Here is a 19,031-nt window from a genome sequence, read left to right on the forward strand (position 1 = left end):
GGAGAATCCTTTGGAGTAGCATGAAATATGACATTGGGAACTGCAGGATAATAAGGGAATTTCCAAAAAGCGCCTCCATTCCCCTTCCACTTGTGGAAGCCTTAGTCTACCATGACCAGGGCAACACGCATAGATACAACCTGCATAGTTCAATCCAGTCCAGGTACCAGTGGACTTGGCCGAATCTCTGTGTAGTCGGGAGGTCCCTTGCTACTGTCAACATAAATGAAATTAAAGTTAAAACACAGTATATCATCTATTTTTCAACACTCAGTTATCCCTGTGGCATAGCTGTTCCAGGTATATTACAGGGGTGTCGAACCCCTTTCTGTTAAACTGACCTTATTTATTTACAAAAAATCTTTCTATACTGCAATTCCTTTGAAATTATCAAAGCAGTTTATAACAATTATAATACAATAAAATTCACTCAAAATTTAAACAGACCATCAGCTGGCTATTAACGGCTTCTCCTAATTGTCTGCATAAGACTGGCAGTAAAGAAAAGCTTTCAGCAAATATTTGAAGGTTAATATAGAGGTTGAATTTCCATTGGAAGAGCACTCCCTGAGGAGTGGGCCAATAGCACAGAAGGCTCAGTTTCATATTGATGCCAAATGAATCACACCAACTTGGTGGACATCCAGTGATGCTTCCACAGATGTTCTCATACCGTATTGGCCCCAAAATAAGCCACACTTTTTTCCGAATTCTGACTGTGAAAAGTTTAAGTGTGGCTCATATTTTGAACCGAGCGCTGCTGGCTTGGGGAGGTAGTGTTGAGAGGTGGGTATGCAGTGCGCTTAGATCTGGGCGCCGGGCGCCCCTCTACCCCCCATTTGGGACAGTAGTGCCTGGAGCTGGGCTACACCCCCAAATAAACCTTGAATTTTAAAGGTGCAGCTTATTTGCAGGTGCGTCTTATATTCAGGCCAATACGGTTTATGTGATTCATTTACTATTTGAACAGGTTACAGATGCCTTTGGAAATCCATTGACTGACATTAAACCTTGTTTTGTCAAATGGAATATTTCGATATTATTTGTTTGCCTGCCAGCAGAAAGCTTGAAGCTGGTTCCCCCTGCCACCGATATGCCTTATTTCTCCCGAATTATATCAAAATGTTAACTAAAATATAACTATCCCAACCCAGATAAGGTTATACATGGTTTGCTCCTATTGAGCCAAATGGCAACAATCCTATCTCTATTTACTGAGATTATAACTCAATTGCACACAAATGGGACTAATTCCAAGTAATTTTGTATCGTATTATGCTGCACATTTAGCTAAGATTGGGGCCAACAGGTTTGAAAATAATAAATTGTTAAACATGAGAAAACTAACTTCCATTTATTTATAGGGCCAGTATGCGTATATTAGTCGTTGTGGTGGACAGGATTGCACAGCTTGTCAATGTTTTCCCGAGAAAGGCTCAAGAGTAAGTGTTAAATTCACTTTATTTGTTTACCCCTCTTTCCTCCATTAACATGTATTCTAAAGTAGTTTACAAGTTTAAAAAATACAATAACACTTTAAAAGAAAGTGGGGGGGGGGGGACCACAGAACTACTGCTTTTAGACCAAGGCAGTTGGTCTAAAAGTATACCTTTGGAATTTCAAAGAGATGTAAATATTTTTAGCTTCATATCCATTTGCGAACCTTGATGATTTTTTTCAGCCTGATATACATTTGCAATTCACCTAACATCATGTTTTGATATTAAGGAAGATACTACAGATAGGCTGGGGGGTGGGGGGTGGGGAATCTGTGTTTCCAAAATAATATATAGCCAACATTTCAATTTCACTTCAAACTATTTAGCTTTAAATTTCTCTGTATGATGATAATAGATTTATTCCCACTATTATATGCAAGAACAGAGTTTAACACATTAGTCAATGAACTTTACACACAGTCCTTTACCCTGTGCCCTCTGTTTATTTGGGGGAGAATCAACCATATGGCAATGAGAAATAGAAAATGCCATTTGACCACAGTTGAATGAGCTGGAATTTTAATTGCTGAAAAATGCAGCCATTAAAATGTTAAACCAAGATCAAATAAAATGGAAGCACATGAGTAAACAGTACTTTGAAACTTGGCTTCCACTTGCTGTTAGCAGAATGCATAAAATCACCAACGTGCATAACTGCAGTTGTCTTTGAACAAAAGCCAGTTTGGATTACCTATTCTCTCTGTTTTATGAGGGAATCCAAAATATCTTGTTGAATAGCACAGGAAAGATTATGGAGACTCTTGGCCATTATCTTGTATATAGTTAGGGCAGCTTAAGTCCCATTATATTCCAAATACTATTTTATTTTATTTGAAAAAATGGCAATTCAAGCTCTGTTCAAATGACACAGGGCCAGATTACCAAAATTTAGGGAGGAGATTGGGAGCACCCCTCCACCTACTTCCTGTCCTAGTCACATGGATTATATCCTCTCTTTCCCAATTGGCCATTGTTATTGTTTATTGTGATGTTTGAACCAGCATAACCATAATATTTCAGATATTTCAGAATAAACTGTAACCTATTCTTGTTTCCAGCCAGCCCTTCCAATTCTACAATTCTGTGATTTCCTTTTCCTTACAAAGATGGTTTACTTTTCTGTAAAGCTTGTTCTTGCTTTTCCTTCTCCAAACATGCAGTTTGTTTCCATAAATGCAGAAGCCAAAGAGTATAAGCAGATTACCTTATTAAAATTGATCTCAATTAATAAGAATATTGTTGTTAATAATAAACACCACAAGATGTTCTGCTCTGACCTCTGAAGTTAGATCCCATTCACTACTTTAAGCTTCCTTGATAGAATTAAGCAGATCATACAAACAAGGTTGCATTCATGGCATGACCTAATTTGGCGTTTCCTAAGAGATTGTGTCACATGCTCAGAGCAGAGCCAGTTGTAAGTATGGCTCCTCTTATGTTCATTTCTTCTGTAGCGAAAATGAATGACCAACTGTCAGGGGTTCAGGAGCAGAGACGCAGAGAAGGGAGGAGACAGAGAGCGAGGGGGAGGAATACGAAGGAAGGATGAGTGGGGATGACAACCCGAGATCCCCGAGCCTGTCCAGTGAGTCCGAGGATTCCCAGAAGGGAGCGCCAGCGGTCAGAGCAAGGGGGGAAAGCAGGGGGACACCCCAGGAAGAAGGGGCCAGAGAGGGATCAGAGAGCAGCAGCTGGAAATCGGGACCAACGTGCCCAGCTGGGAGCAGCGGGGAAAAAGGGGACCAGACATCGGGGTCCGGAGGCTTTCAGCAGGAGGGAGGGCATGAGTCAGGAGTAGTCACGCCCACATCAGGGAGCGAGGAAACGGTCAAGAAGAAGGTAGAGAGTTGGGCGCGCGCGCCAAGTTCAAATGCAGCGGAAGCTGGCGCAGTAAGCAGCCCGGAGAGTGAGCCAGGTCCCAAAGCCCGCCGCAAAGAGGCGGAAGGGTCTGGGGGGTCAGCGTCAGAAGAGAGTAGGAGGGAGGAGACCCCGGGGGGCAGAAGGACCCAGAGACGGAAGGAAAGGCGCAGGAGGTGGAGCAAGGCTAGGGTATTAAGCTGGTGTGCAAGAGGCGGAGACTCAGACAGGTCTTCGCCGGTCTGACATAGAAGACGTAGGGCTGCACATTGCAGTTCGGAAATGGAACCTGTAACCCAATAAAGACTCTTATAACGTGAAAGCTGGCTAGCGTGGTCCTATGTGAGCTGGGACTGGGTAGCAGCCCTGACACCAACATTTTATCCCCATAAGGTTGTCATTTGTTTCTGAGTTCTGAAAGTAAATTGGGGGGGGGGGTCTACTTAAACAGAATATTTCAATCCAATTTTTTCAGGGATCTGTCATTGCACATTGTGGTCCAATAAGTATGTAATGGTTTCTCATTATGTGTGTGATCCATGTGAGTCTAAAGTTCTCAAATTCCATCCTTCCCTTTCTCCACACACAAGGGGAAGAAACTGTGTAACAAGTCACAGTTTGCTGTTTCGCCCTGGAAACTGGTTTGAACAAACCATAAAGTTAACAAACCAAAGCATCAGACCAAGGTCAGATCAGACCTTGTTAGCCAAATCAAATCTCCCTACTTCATTCTTCTAATAAGAAAAAGATAGAAAAGGTTATATTTATTATGAATGGAGTTGATACTATTCACTGTTCAGAAACTGGAAAAAGGAAAATGTCTTCTACATGTGGTGCAGCATTCAAAAGACTGTTCTCCAGAAAGATTAAACATGGCACCTAATGAGATTCAGAAAAATCCAAGTGGACAGGCCCATGGATTGTTATTACCCATTGATAAGGGGCCATATTTAGAGGCACTACACTGATATTCAGTTGCTAGGGGACAACAGTGGAGAGGGCTACTGTTTACATAACCTGCTGGTGGACTTCTTGCACACATATGGTTGGCCACTCTGGAAAACAGAATACCTGACTGGATGGACACATTGGCCTGATTCAACAGGCTATCATCATCATCATCAATCTTGATGCCATCATACATAGGAAAATAAGCAAACACCCTCCCTTCAGAAGTCAAGGAGATAAAGAACCACATAACTTTTAGAAGACATCTGAAGGCAGCCCTGTATTGGGAAGTTGTTTGGTGTTTTATTATGTTTCAATATATGTTGTAAGTCACCCAGAGTGGCTGGGGAAACCCAGACAGAGGGGTGGGGTAGTAGTAGTACTAGTAGTAGTAGTAGTAGTAGTAATAATAATAATAATAATAATAATAATAATAATAATAATAATAATATCATCACTGGTAGGGGAGTGAGGTCACAAATGAACAGAATGTGTGGGGAACTTCATTCACATTCTCTCACAGATGAGGAAATTAAACTTCTCGAAGAACAAATTACTCCCAAGGAAATAGATAAAGTACAAAAAGACCTCTACCCTAAGAAATTCCGCCGTCCAAATGGCTTCACCGCTCTCTACTATAAACATTACAAAGATATTTTGATCTCCTATATGCCCAGATTTTTCTATGATATCTGAAAAGGGAATACCTTATCAAGAACTTGGCTGGAATCTAAAATTGTCACAATACCCAAGCCGTTTATGGATCCATTACAAGTAGAGTCATACTGCCCAATTTCATTGACTAATCAGTATTATAAGATACTTGCATTGATCTTAGCTAATTGAATAAACTTACTACCCCCGATCAATCTGGCTCTGTCCCTTGGCATAACATAACATAGCAGACCACATAATAAAGGTATTAAACCTTATCACTCTTTCCAGACAATCAAAGTCGCCGCTATCAATCATGGCTCTAGATATTTGAAAGGTCTTTGACTGCTTGGAATGGAATTTTCTGGTGCTGGTCTTCAAACAATATAAAATCTGGCCCTAACTTCCTTCCACGATTTACCAAATATATTCTATATCCCAAACTATAGTTAGTCAATGACTTAGATAGTACTCCTTTTAAAATATACAGGGGAACAAATCAGGAGTGTCCCCGCTCCCTTTTGCTTCTTATCTTAGTTTGATAGCTAGAGGCTCTAGGGCTAAGATCTGGCCCAGAAGTTTCTGGTGTACTCTTCAGAGATAAAACATACACTCTGAGTGTTTATACAGATGATATAATGGTTACCACAAGAACCTCTTTGCAACAGTAAGAGCTTTGCAAAAGGAATGGACACATTTTGGCAAATTCTGAGGACTGTGTAAATTTTCAGAAATCTGAAGCTGTGTGCTTTAATGTTCCCCCTAAAATAAAAAAAGAACTAGCTACCCTATTAAGAAAAAAAATCAAACTGTCATACAAAATTGAAATACTTGGGTATCTTTATTACTGGAAGCTTAAACAGAATGCATAAGGATAACTACAAGCCTCTTTGGCAAGGCTTTAACAGAGAGCTGTGCACATGGAAATGGAAGAGCTAGGGTATCTAGAACCTGTGGGGAAGAAATATGCAAGGAAACATGCAGGGGGAAATTCAGAAGCATCCATGAACACTACCCTTTCAAAGCAGTCGTGTTGTTGTCATGCCTCTGAGGCCCTGCACTTCTCAGCAAGGAGCCTACGAGGTGCAGTCAGAGCCAGGGAGTCTCAAAGGGCTCACAAGAAGTTGCCTGCTTCCTTGGCACTGTCCGGAGTACTGAAAGATTTGTTGGCAACCACTCTGATTTTCTAGGATTGTGATCCTGCTAATAATCAATCCCTTCCTCCTTAGCCACACCCTCTGCTCTAGACCTGCATCTTCCCAACCCACTGCTAGCTCTGCTTTTACCAGGACTGGACACATGTTAAACATCACACACACGGAAAAAGTTTTAAATTCTGTTTCTTCATTTAATTACATGTAGTAGGCTAAATTATCTTTCCTTCTTCTTAGTGTAAAGGTAAAGGTAAAGGTACCCCTGCCCGAACGGGCCAGTCTTGACAGACTCTGGGGTTTGTGCGCCCATCTCACATCTATTGGCCGGGGGCCAGCGCTGTCCGGAGACACTTCCGGGTCACGTGGCCAGCGTGACAACGCTGCTCGGGCGAGCCAGAGCCGCACACGGAACGCCGTTTACCTTCCCGCTGGTAAGCGGTACCTATTTATCTACTTGCCCCCGGGGGTGCTTTCGAACTGCTAGGTTGGCAGGCGCTGGGACCGAGCAGCGGGAGCGCACCCCGCCGCGGGGATTCGAACCGCCGACCTTTCGATCGGCAAGCCCTAGGCGCTGAGGCTTTAACCCACAGCGCCACCCGCGTCCCCTCTTCTTAGTGTAGTGTGAAGTAATAGTGACACCCACTGGCAAGAAGGATACTCTGGTAAACTTCAATGGAGAACAAATGCAGCTAAGACATACATTTGTGTAATACATATAATACTTAGCACAACTGTTAACAATGCAGGACAGTACACTGTTGTACTATGAAGCTGGACCTTGTGATAGTAATCACTGTAAATTGGATGCTAGGAGGTACTGCACTTATTCCATTACATCTGGGAAAATGAAAAAGACTATTCTCAAGTGTTGGTGCAAAATATCCTGCTCAGTATTTCCATATGCTGAATTACTCTTTTTCTTTTTTTTAACAACTTCACTTTCAATATTGGTTTATTGCATTTCAGTTTTAGTGTGCTTTCAACTGCTCCTCAGAATTTTGTTTGTTTATTTATTCGTTTGTCCAAGTCCTCAGTAATGCAAAGAAATATTTTAAGAAAAACAACAACACCTCACTCTTCCTTTTAGGGTTCTAAAGTATTGTCAAATTCCTGAGCCACTCTCTATTGTGTTAAAAACATGTTGCAGAATGCACTCACAATTAAACATTGGTCTAGAAGGTTCTAAATCTTCTCCCAGCATTTGGCTGGTAACAGCTCTGCCCTAAGTGCATCTATAGTCATAGAGGCTGGATGAAGGTTTATTCAATATATAAAGAAACTCCGCCTACACTTCAGCTCATGCAAGCTCAGGTATTGCACACATCTTCCTTCTAAAGCATGCAAGTTTCTCTGAGATGAGCCTTATGGCTTTGGGACTGCCCAGTTCCTGGGAGCCTGAAAGGGCAGCCTTTGGGCAATTATGCATAGTTCTGTCTGAATTGTAATTAGTTGAGATATTTGGCTAGAAAGCAGGTAAACTCTTTTGATTTTCCTTCCATTTACTTAGCTAGTTGACAAATGGCCTCCCCTCATCTAACCTGTGCAAATTTAAACACGAAAAGGGGGACCCATGGAAATTCAACTCATCTCTTTTTATTGTAGAGCAGGTCACTATAGCAACTTCTCACGCTCCTGGTTCAACTCTTGACTACAAACTAGTAGTTCAGAAAGCAATCCCATTAAAAGGTAATTACGCAAAGCAAGTACCCAACTGTCTCATGTAAAGTATCAGGATAGGCATGCCCTTAATAAGATAAGAGGTCTTACCAGATCCTCAGTATATTCTTATTTAAACTGTCTGAAAAGACTTCAAAATGATCATTGGTATCTTGCTGACCTTATAATAATCCTCTTGAGCAAATACTCCAAAGAGTCTTGGTGTTCCAGTGACTCATGGCAATATGCAATATGCAATACAGTTATGCCTGGCATCTGCTAAAAAGGCAACTGGCCAGACCCACCAAGTTGTGCTCCAGCCTGGCATAATCCTTAACCGATTCTTCCCTCTGCCAGCGAAGAGGATGGATTAAAGAGTCTGGAAGTCACCAAACTGCAGTCATATTTGTAACATAGTAACCAGGGCCATATTTGTAACGTAGTAACCAGGGCCATATTTGTAACGTAGTAACCAGGGTCATATTTGTAACGTAGTAACCATAATGTGATGGGACGCGGGTGGCGCTGTGGGTAAAAGCCTCAGCGCCTAGGGCTTGCCGATCGAAAGGTCGGCGGTTCGAATCCCCGCGGCAGGGTGCGCTCCCGCTGCTCGGTCCCAGCGCCTGCCAACCTAGCAGTTCGAAAGCACCCCCGGGTGCAAGTAGATAAATAGGGACCACTTACCAGTGGGAAGGTAAACGGCGTTCCGTGTGCTGCGCTGGCCCGCCAGATGCAGCTTTGTCACACTGGCCACGTGACCCGGAAGTGTCTCCGGACAGCGCTGGCCCCCGGCCTCTTGAGTGAGATGGGCGCACAAACCCCAGAGTCTGTCAAGACTGGCCCGTTCAGGCAGGGGTACCTTTACCTTTACCTTTACCTTAACCATAATGTGGATCTAGTACTGGAGATATTGAACAAAAAGGAGGCTGTAATATTTAATATTAATTGTTGAAATTCGAGAAACCTCAATTCAAGTAGAATAACTTTGCTTCATAAAAACTATTGTAGTACAGTGGCGCCTCGGGTTACAGACACTTCAGGTTACAGACTCTTCAGGTTACAGACTCCGCTAACCCAGAAATAGTTCCTTGGGTTAAGAACTTTGCTTCAGGATGAGAACAGAAATCGTGCTCCGGCAGCGCGGCAGCAGCGGGAGGTCCCATTAGCTAAAGTGGTGCCTCAGGTTAAGAACAGTTTCAGGTTAAGCATGGACCTCCGGAACGAATTAAGTTCTTAACCCGAGGTACCACTGTATGCGTTGTGAAAGGTCTTCATTTCTGGTTGAAATACGTAGCAAAACTTCCTATATGGGACAACAGAATCATAGAGTTTTGTCATAATTGCAGTACTAGAAAATAAGCAGTTGACATTTATTTTGCCTGCAATGTTGATTTGTTTTTTTAAAAAGTTGTTTTTAATGTTTTTTAAAAAATAAAAATAAGAACCCTCACTTTTAAACTGAGATATTTTGTTTGGTTGAGACTCAACTTCCTACAGTCAGTCAGGTTCGGGATGTACTAAAATAACACTGCCTGGCCGTGGCATTGGGAGAATTCCTGACCTAGGACAATTAACAACTTAATGGAATTTATTTGGATCAGCTAGCAGATGCCAGGCATAGCATTCTGTCTGTTTTAACTGAACTAATTTGTCATTTCCCCGTTAAGCATGGCTTCCTTCATCTGCTTTATTTTGACAGCTGTCCTGAGACTCAATGCTGCAGCAGTCGTATTAGATGGGCACAGATAATGGTTGTTATGGGCGGTATCAACTTGGTTTTAACAAAAGCTTCCACTCATAATCGGTCTTTTAGCTGAAAGAAAGACTAGCAATGCCCTGGCTTTGCATGGTGGGCCAAAGTTGAATCACTCAGCTGTCAAACTCATTGTGAATTCTGGATTAGTTGGTGTGTTTCTGGTGACAAGCTAAATTAGGGATAGCCAACTAGCAGCCTACAGGATGAACCAACTTCTGAAACCCTCCTAAGCCATATTAATAGTGCTGAAGAGCTGTTCGAAATTCTATTAAAATTGTAATTTAGGTCAGTATGGTAAAAATGTTTGTCCATAGGTAAAGGTAAAAGTAAAGGTACCCCTGCCCGAACGGGCCAGTCTTGACAGACTCTGGGGTTTGTGCGCCCATCTCACTCAAGAGGCCGGGGGCCAGCGCTGTCCGGAGACACTTCCGGGTCACGTGGCCAGCGTGACAAAGCTGCATCTGGTGAGCCAGCGCAGCACACGGAACGCCGTTTACCTTCCCGCTGGTAAGCGGTACCTATTTATCTACTTGCACCCGGGGGTGCTTTCGAACTGCTAGGTTGGCAGGCGCTGGGACCGAGCAGCGGGAGCGCACCCCGCCACGGGGATTCGAACCGCCGACCTTTCGATCGGCAAGCCCTAGGCGCTGAGTCTTTTACCCACAGCGCCACCCGTGTCCCGTAAGACACCTTAAAAAACAAATAATCCACCTTTTGAAAGTTTTTACTTCCTTATGAGTGATCACCCCTCCTTTAAAAAGAAACAACTTATATAAGAACTAAGAAAACAGATCTGAACAAAGACAAAATAATATAGATTGAACAAAAGCAAAATACCTTAACTGTTAAAGGTCAGGGTGAAGAGGTGTCTATTCAGCATACAGCGGAAGCTATACAGTGGGGATGCTGGGCATTCTTCTGTGTGGAGGGAGTTTCCCAATTTAACAGCTGCCACCAAGAGAGGCCTCACCTGGGCAACCATTCCTGCACTTCTCAAAATGGTGGGACTATCCTTTGCTAATCCTAAAACCCAGGAGGTTCTGTAGGGATAGAGGTGGTATTTCAGATATTTGGGAACCGAAGTCATTAAAAAAAAGCAATATGAAAACCTTGAATTGAGCCTGTAAACAAACTGGAACTGGCACAGCAGAAGAGGTTATATAAGCTCTAAATAGATATCTGTCCAGTAATCTGGCTGCTGCATTTTGGACTTACAGAAGTTTCTGAAACATTGTCAAGGGCAGCCCCATGTAGAGCACATTGCAGTAATGAAATTGGACCATTATAGGAGCACTGAGTACAATGGCCAAGTCCTCTGTCTAAGAGGGGTTGTAGGTGGCAAACCAGACAGAGCTGGGAATAGGCACTTCTAGTCACCTAGGCTTTCTGAGTCTTATCCTTCTTTGCTATGTGCAATATTTCAGATTTACCTGAGCAGATAAGTCCTATGACTGTGAAGTCCTGACTGCAAGATGGAGTCAACTTTTATTACACCACTTAGAAATTCTGAAATTAAAGGGGCATATAAATAGCTGAAATAAATATACACATTGCTGTATAATTTTGTCCTCAGGATTACAGCCCAAAGGAGAGAGCCTTCTGGAAAGTATTATAGTTTATTCAACTCACCCAGGAATGATTTTGATAATTTCAAGTGAAGTTCCACTTGACTAAATACATAGGCTGGTCCTTGCTGTATACTTCTGTGCAGCATGACTACTAAGCAGATTCATTTGCTCTTGTATTTTTAAAAATGACTAATATGTTGGCCATTCCAAAGGTTGCAGTGATTTTTATAAAGCATAGTTAAATGATCACTGCTCTAATTCATGTAGATTCTGTAGTTGAGTGGTATTCATCTCACAGCAACATGAAAATGGGCTGAGGCTTACTGAAGACCACACAGAGAATTTTATTGGTCAATAAGAGATGTGAACTTCCATCCCAAGTTTCTGTGCACATTCAGACCCAGTGCTTTAGCTGATACACCAAACATAATAATTAATTAATTAATTAATTAATTAATTAATTAATAATTTATTATTTATAGCCCACCCATCTGGCTGGGTTTCCCCAGCCACCCTGGGCAGCTCCCAACAGAATATTAAAAACACAATAAAAACTTCCCTAAACAGGGTTGCCTTCAGATGTCTTCTAAAAGTTCAGTAGTTCTTTATCTTCTTGACTTCTGATGGGAGAGTGTTCCACAGGGTGGACGCCACTACCGAGAAGGCCCTCTGCCTAATTCCCTGTAACCTCACTTCTCACAGTGAGGGAACCGCCAGAAGGCCCTTGGCGCTGGACCTCAGTGTCCGGGCTGAACGATGGGGGTGGAGACACTCCTTCAGGTGTACTGGGCCGAGACTTTAGTAATGTTAACCAAAGATGAATCTTTAAAAGCCAGTTTTCCAAAGGTGGCAATTTATGGCTGCACTCAGGGCTGGCCCATCAGTGAGGCAGACTGAGGCAGCCACCTCAGCTGGTGGAATCCAAAGGGCACCTTCACGGGTGAGTTGTTGCTGATGAAGCGAGGAGAAGTGGCAGCTTCTGGGTTCTGGCAAGATCTCATCCGAGCAACTGCTAGACCATACTCTCACAACCTTCCTGGGACCCTGGTTAGATCACATGAGGCCTCTGCATGATCATGTGAGTTCTTGTGAGATCTTGCCAGAAGCTGAAGCCACATGATCCCTCTAAGTGAGTCTTTGGTGGCGGCGGCAAGGAGGATAGGGTGTGAATGCCACCACAGGGCAGCACCTTCCCATTTGGCCTCAGGCAGTGAAACAGAATGGGCTGCCCAACTTACCTGGGAATAAGCCCCACTGCAGTCATTAGGACTTACTTCTGAGTGGACATGTATAGGATTACATAGTGTGTTTCCAACTAACATGAAGGTCAAAAAGAGTCATGGAATCAAAGTAGAGGCCAGGGGGTTATGGGATTTGCCAAAATAAATTTTCCAAATAAACTGAGAATCAGTAATCCTTCATGAAATAAGAAGTATAAGCAAAAAGAGGTTTCGGTAAGCAGTCATTGAAAAGGCCTGTGAGTTTTCTTCTCGTTGAAAAGGCCTGGAAGCTCTCCATCTGGCCATTTCTGATTCTGTTCATGTTGATTCTGTGAACAAGCCATAGATTGTGCTGCACAGGTTTCACACCTATTTGTAGTCTTGCAATTGTGATTACGTCAATCATCTAAAGGCGAAGTGGGTATTTATTTCACATCTGTAATATGTTCACATCTGCAATAAGTATGTTAACGTTTGCTATTTGTGAGCATATGCAAATGTGGTTTCTGCAGTGGAGTTTATAAACTGAAAGGGTTTGCTGCCCTCAAGTGGTTAAATTTTAAGCTATATTGCATTTCTCATCAAGGCTAGATTTGTGGCTTCAGGTATCTTAAGGGCAGCATTCAACGAAAGAGTTGGACTAGTGCAATTGGATTCTCCTCCTCTCCCTCTGCACAGCCGGTGCCCTTCCCAGATGTTTTGGAGGGTTGTGGTGGGGAGGGCTCACAACAGATTTAGGGAGTGCACAAGGGAAGAAGAGGGAGGAGAGCATTCTCTTGGAACAATCTGCTTAAGGCTACTTTGAAAACAATGCTCATCCTGTGCTTTTGTGTGTGCATGCTATATTCATTACTACATCGTATCTTAGAAGGAGAAGCTGAAATAATACATGAACAAATGTAGAATGAATATTCTTCCATATCTTCCTTGGGATATATATTTTTTTAAGACTGATGAATATGAATTCTTTTTTTCTCTTCAGGGACAACCTGGTCAGATGGGGCCCCAGGGACCAATTGGGGCTTTGGGTTTAATAGGACCCATTGGTTTGCCAGGAGTAAAAGGCCAGAGGGGTGATATTGGTCTGCCTGGGCCAAGTGGACAAAGAGGAAGTCAGGTAGGTAATAATAATGGTCAAAGAAAGTGATTTAATGTTGTGATAACAAAATAAAGACAATTACAGCGTGAGCCTCAATAGTTCTCTTTCTCACACGGTGTAAGAATATGTATTATGCAAATCTTTCCTTCAAGTTAAATTAGTTTTAAAATTAATGCGTAATTTAACATTTGTTGCAATTTAATCTCTCCAGGGTCCTACTGGCGTTCCAGGATTTTCAGGTTTAGACGGTATACCTGTAAGTATTCTACAGGTGTTCATGTATTTTATAAGACTGTAGGATGGTGTTATTGCAGAACTAAAGGTTTTATTGGTCCTTTTCTGTACTTCTTGCTGAATGAAAGTTTGTAAGGGTTCCATCTACATAAGGACCACAAAATTCTTCAAAATTCTTCCTATCGTTGAGGAGAGCCAATCATGATTTTCATTACAAAGCTAACAGATAAAATTTACAAGATGCTCACACCAAGTATGAAAACCCTTATGCAAATCATGACTTGAACATGATTTGAACTGGGTTAGATACATTAACTTTATTGATATTTTTCCCCATTGGGTTTCACATGGCAACTTCTCAGGGTTGTGGTGCTCCAACTCACATTGCAACAGGTAACTACTGAAATCTCACTGAGGAGTAGTTTTAGCATAAAAATGTTGTCAAAAACAAGGTGCATGTGTCACAAAAGTTTGTGCTTTAGCGAAATCATTATCCTTCCCCTGCCCCATTTATATGAATTTGCATTTTAATGTGATCTGTTCTAGGGGTTACCAGGACCTGATGGACCCAGAGGTAAGCCTGGCTTGGATGGGTGCAATGGCTCAAGGGGAGATCCAGGATTTCCCGGAGAGGCTGGTCGTATTGGCCCAAGAGGCTCCTTCGTGAGTGAAAGTTTATTATGACCTTATTCTAACTATTGTATAGAACCTGAGTGGGGAATGGGTCGACCTTACCTGAACTGGATCACCAGGTCATACCCAGCTTGCTCACTGAGATAATCCAGAGGAAAACTGTTAGCTGCATAGTTGGGCATTTGGTGCCACCAGTCTTCCAGCAGAGATTGGGCAGGATTATAAATCATTTAATGTGTCAATACGAATTGAAGTCGTTAATGTTGCAGTTGTTGTATAAGGCCTTGTTATTTTGACTGCAGTGTAATTGATATTAAAAAGATTTGGAACAAGAAATAAAGTAAATCATCAAACCATCAATTCTAGCACATGGGGGGGGCACCTAAGTTATATAATCTGGCATCTAAATAATTGGTATTAGTAATTGTGTTATAATTTGGCATTGTTATAATAAGGCTATTATTGGATTATTGTAATTGAATACTAATAAAAATTATTATATATATAAAAAAGAGTTTGGACAGGCTTTCCTATTTTTGACTTTCTTTCATCTGTTGAAGACTTTTTTTAATACCAAAAACCTACGCAGTTGTTTCAACTTTTCTTGGGCAGCCAGTTATTTTAATGTTTGATCTGTATTTCTGTTTGTATTTTTAGTATGTGTTTTACGTTTTAACATCATAAACCAACCCAACATTTATGATGTGGCAGTATAGAAATACTTCAATAAACAAATATAAATAAATAAAATATTTGCATTGTCCAAATCAAAGACTACTGTTAAACATATATCATTGCTTTGTTTTCATAAGCCAAATCATAGAATGACTCTGTAATTCATTTGAGGGTTTTTTTAAATAAAAAAAACTGTTTTTATAGGGTATTCCTGGTCAAAAGGGAGAAAAAGGAAATTCTGTGTATGTTTCTCAGTTCATTAAAGGACCTTCGGTAAGTGCAATGACATATTATTTGGACAAAGTCTTACTGCAATTCTTTTAGAAAAGTACTTACATGTCATATGCCTTGCACATTAAAATTTTCATTGGCATGGATATAAAATTCACAGGGGACATCCTTTGGTGTCATCCTGTTTGTGCAATGGGACTCCTCCCCCATCTTGTAGCCCAATGCCCTCCCCAAACATCTGGTCTGGATGGTTGGAGGACCTCCTGAAGCAGATTGTGGGTTGAAGGGAGGAGGGGAAGGGGATGTCATGCTGCATCTACCAGCACAACATTGGGTATAACTCCATGTAATTATAACAGTTCAGAAATTTTGAAAGTAGATAATGCACATAATACAGGTGAACGCTATAATAGAGAAGGAACTATATCCAGGTTGTCTGGGGAACAATGTCTGCATATTCCAGACACTTCTAGCAAGAATGCATTACATAATTATGGAATTTATTATGGGTTTAAAAATGATGAAAATATACACAATCAGAGGCCTTTCGGTTGCCTCACTGAAGGATTGTTCATCGAAATGTGTAATGGACAAAGATAAGAAAGTCCTGCTTTGCCATTTTCTTTTCTGAAACATGTTTTCCCTGTTTACTGATGTGGTTTGTTTTAGGGTGAAATTCCATGTATGCCAATTTGAAAGTGAGGCCCACAGAAATAAGTACAACTTAACTTTTGACTGAACATCTATAGGACTGGATATTTAAACTTGTTTTAATACATGTATTAACATGTATTTATTTAGCAAAATGATTTGTTGTGCATAGTCCATTTATTGTGTATTCCCTGGATAAGTGATATCTTAATGTTCACTATCTCATCTTAGATTGTCTGCATTGCTTCCTTTTTATATTGTACTGTAATTCATGATGCTATGGTAATGCGAATAGCTACTACAAAGAGGTGTGTGATCTAACAAAGTGGTTATGGTTACAGGGAGAAAGAGGGGATCCCGGATCCCGTGGCATGCCTGTAAGTCCCTTCATTAATTTCTTTATGTTTGGTTTGGAGCAATACAGTCCATATCATTGAAAGTTTACTGCTATACATTGTGGGTAGCTATGAAATCCTTTCCGTCTGGCTTGAAATCAGTAGCTGCTCTCTGCAGTTGCATTAACATATATAGCAACTCAGAACAAAGATCACTGCCATTGTGTGTCTGTACCACTGACAGATGCCTTCAGCAGTGTCTAGTGGTGGCATATAGATTCATAGAATTGTAGAGTTGGAATGGACCACCAGGGTCATCTTATTTCCAACCCCCTGCAATGCAGGAATCTTTTGCCCAACGTGAGATTAAGAGTACCATGCACTATCATCTGAGCTATCCTTGTGTGATGATCTGCTCTATATGTTCCAGTTGCCATGTAGAACAGTTATTCTGTGAGGAACTACTTCCAACAGCGTCCATACATGAATTGTAACATAAGCCATCCCTGACACAGTGGACTTGACAAGAAGTTGAGAAATCTCAATAACAATAAACAAGTGCGGAGCTGCAACACAATGTTGCTGTGTATTTCCAGCTCAATATGGCCGCTGTGTGGGTTGAGAGCCTATGATAATTAAGGCCTCTTCTATTTTTAAGATTAATTAAAATTGTTTTTCATTCTCTTGCATCCACCTCAAGATGGATCTGTTGCTTCCGTTGCCTTCATGGCCTTAGACTTATCATTCCTAGTTTATTTTTTGATTTATCTGCATTAATGCATAGTTAGCTTGTACACAGTGTAACCCATGAATCCTTGTAGATCATTACTCTTAATGAAAATCAAGTAGATGCCTGGTGATGGTGCTTGACTGGAATATTGCCTACAGGCAGTGGGCCAAGTTCAAATGGTGAAGGCTGTTAGTAGCTGGATGAGAATACTGAAGCTGCTACACGAAACATCAAACAACATTTTCTTTTGATGGAAAACAGAATGCTGCTGTTGCGTTTTTAAAAAAGAACATTGTTTCCTCTCTTCCCAGGGCCCCAGAGGAGAAAGGGGACCCAGAGGTCCACCTGGATTTCCAGGCCAACCAGGCATACAGGTACAGTGCTGACATTTTTATTTCATCCCTTCACTGTAAGTGTGCTAGGATGGGTTAGCCTTCTGTCTATCTAGTAGTTCATCACCAATGTGAATTTTGCATATTATACACAAAAATCATGTATTATACATGGATATAAATGGGAAATTGGAGAATTGTTAGTCTGCTCAAGTTTATACACATTCATGAATACACATTTGCAGATAGGTAATGCTCATTATCTAATTTCTTCAACTGAAAAATACTCTTAACGCCAAACTTGTGAACACTTGTGAGCAACAAAAGTGACCAGCGACTTAACTAAAGATTCACCATGGTGCTATATAAGAAAAATAGGGGTAGGCAGTCATTTTCCCCCTATAAGAGGATGTGTGCACCAGCTGATTAGGGCATGGCTTGTGCAGTCTACTCATGATGGATGCAATCTGAAATGGATAATTATCAGCTCTCTGTTTTCTAAGTTAGCAGAGGAAATAGTAACTCAAAAAGATATTTTGCGGGTGCCTTCGTCCCAGCCACTGTCCCATCATTTCATATCCTACTTTACAGACATTCTAATCCATTAAAAATAAATAAATCCAACTATTAAAAAAACCCCTTTACTAATTCACCAATCCTGGATGTCTCGTTGCTAGTCTTTCACCCCAACTTGAACAAACTCCAGCTGTTTCACAGTCTCAGAGATGTCACAAGTTCTCTCCCTCACACCACTCTCCACCAAACAGTCAGGAGGAAATGAAAGAAAAACCTCCCCCACCACAAACTCACAGAAAAGTTCACTGGTCACAGAAGGCTGTAGGATTATATGTACAGAAACTCTACAAAGCTTTGCGTGGCAGTGAAAATGGTTGGTGGAAAATGTTAAAAAGAACAGAAGACAGTAGGTAAATATGTGGGATCTGTGGCCTTCCATCACAGCTGATAATTGCCCATGCTGGCTTGGGCTGATGGGAGCTGGAATCCAACAACATCTAGATGGGTCACAGGTTCCCCATCCCTGCCTATGGTATTGCTGTTGTATATATTTCTCAGGTTGAATTCCTGTACTTGTAAATAACTACTCATTCCCTGTTCTTCCTCCCAAAGGGTACTACAGGTCCTCCTGGTCTGCCAGGCGAGCAGGTAAGAGGCATTTTTCTCCCTTGCTAAAGTTTCTACAGTATTTATCACACTGGTATTTTCTTTTGTTTCACTCTGTTATAGGTTTTTATAAAGAAACTTGCTTTAAGTTCCAAACTTTAGCCACCCAATTTAATGATAAACTGGCATTGATTTCTGCATCTTTTAAAAAGTCTCTCTGTTTTTCCTTCTATTTAAAAATTAACAATTCTTTAGGGAAATCCAGGAATTGGCGTGGAAGGACAGAAAGGGGAGCCGGTAAGCAAATAAGCTGTCTCTGGGAATAGCTGCCTGAAAAGTGTAATCATAGTAAGAGATAGCTGAAGAAAGTGAATAGGCTTCACGTACATGGATTTATTAAGTTTCCTGTAAATAAATAAATAAAAATATCTTTTGTGGTTTCATACATAATTTGAGTTCTGGGAATTTCTAGAGCAGTCTTCACCAATCCTTCAGATGCTTTTGATTGCAATTCCCATCAGCCCTAAGCGGATAAAATAACACTATCAGCTGTATAGTCTCATATGTGAAGAAGCATACAGTGGTTTGCGAACTTTGTTCGGAAGCTGAATGGGCTCCATTTTGAGTGCCACTCTTCCGTTTTGAGTGTTATGCTGAGGTCTGTCCGTTTTTGCTAT

General features: G+C 41.4%; 1 protein-coding gene across 3 annotated transcripts in view; it reads left to right on the top strand.

Moving 5' to 3' along the window:
- Positions 1 to 19,031, top strand: part of COL4A4 (collagen type IV alpha 4 chain) — a 77,098-nt gene that overhangs the window by 11,156 nt on the left and 46,911 nt on the right. For all 3 annotated transcript variants that reach the window (XM_082221690.1, XM_082221692.1, XM_082221691.1), the window contains 9 exons: positions 1,365 to 1,442; positions 13,295 to 13,429; positions 13,623 to 13,667; positions 14,192 to 14,308; positions 15,158 to 15,226; positions 16,177 to 16,212; positions 17,212 to 17,274; positions 18,361 to 18,396; positions 18,610 to 18,651. In XM_082221690.1, coding sequence (XP_082077816.1) covers positions 1,365 to 1,442; positions 13,295 to 13,429; positions 13,623 to 13,667; positions 14,192 to 14,308; positions 15,158 to 15,226; positions 16,177 to 16,212; positions 17,212 to 17,274; positions 18,361 to 18,396; positions 18,610 to 18,651 — 621 coding nt within the window. The remainder of the gene's footprint in view (positions 1 to 1,364; positions 1,443 to 13,294; positions 13,430 to 13,622; positions 13,668 to 14,191; positions 14,309 to 15,157; positions 15,227 to 16,176; positions 16,213 to 17,211; positions 17,275 to 18,360; positions 18,397 to 18,609; positions 18,652 to 19,031) is intronic.

The sequence above is a fragment of the Podarcis vaucheri genome (assembly GCF_965113315.1).
Source record: "Podarcis vaucheri genome assembly, chromosome: 5".
Lineage (NCBI taxonomy): Eukaryota > Metazoa > Chordata > Lepidosauria > Squamata > Lacertidae > Podarcis > Podarcis vaucheri.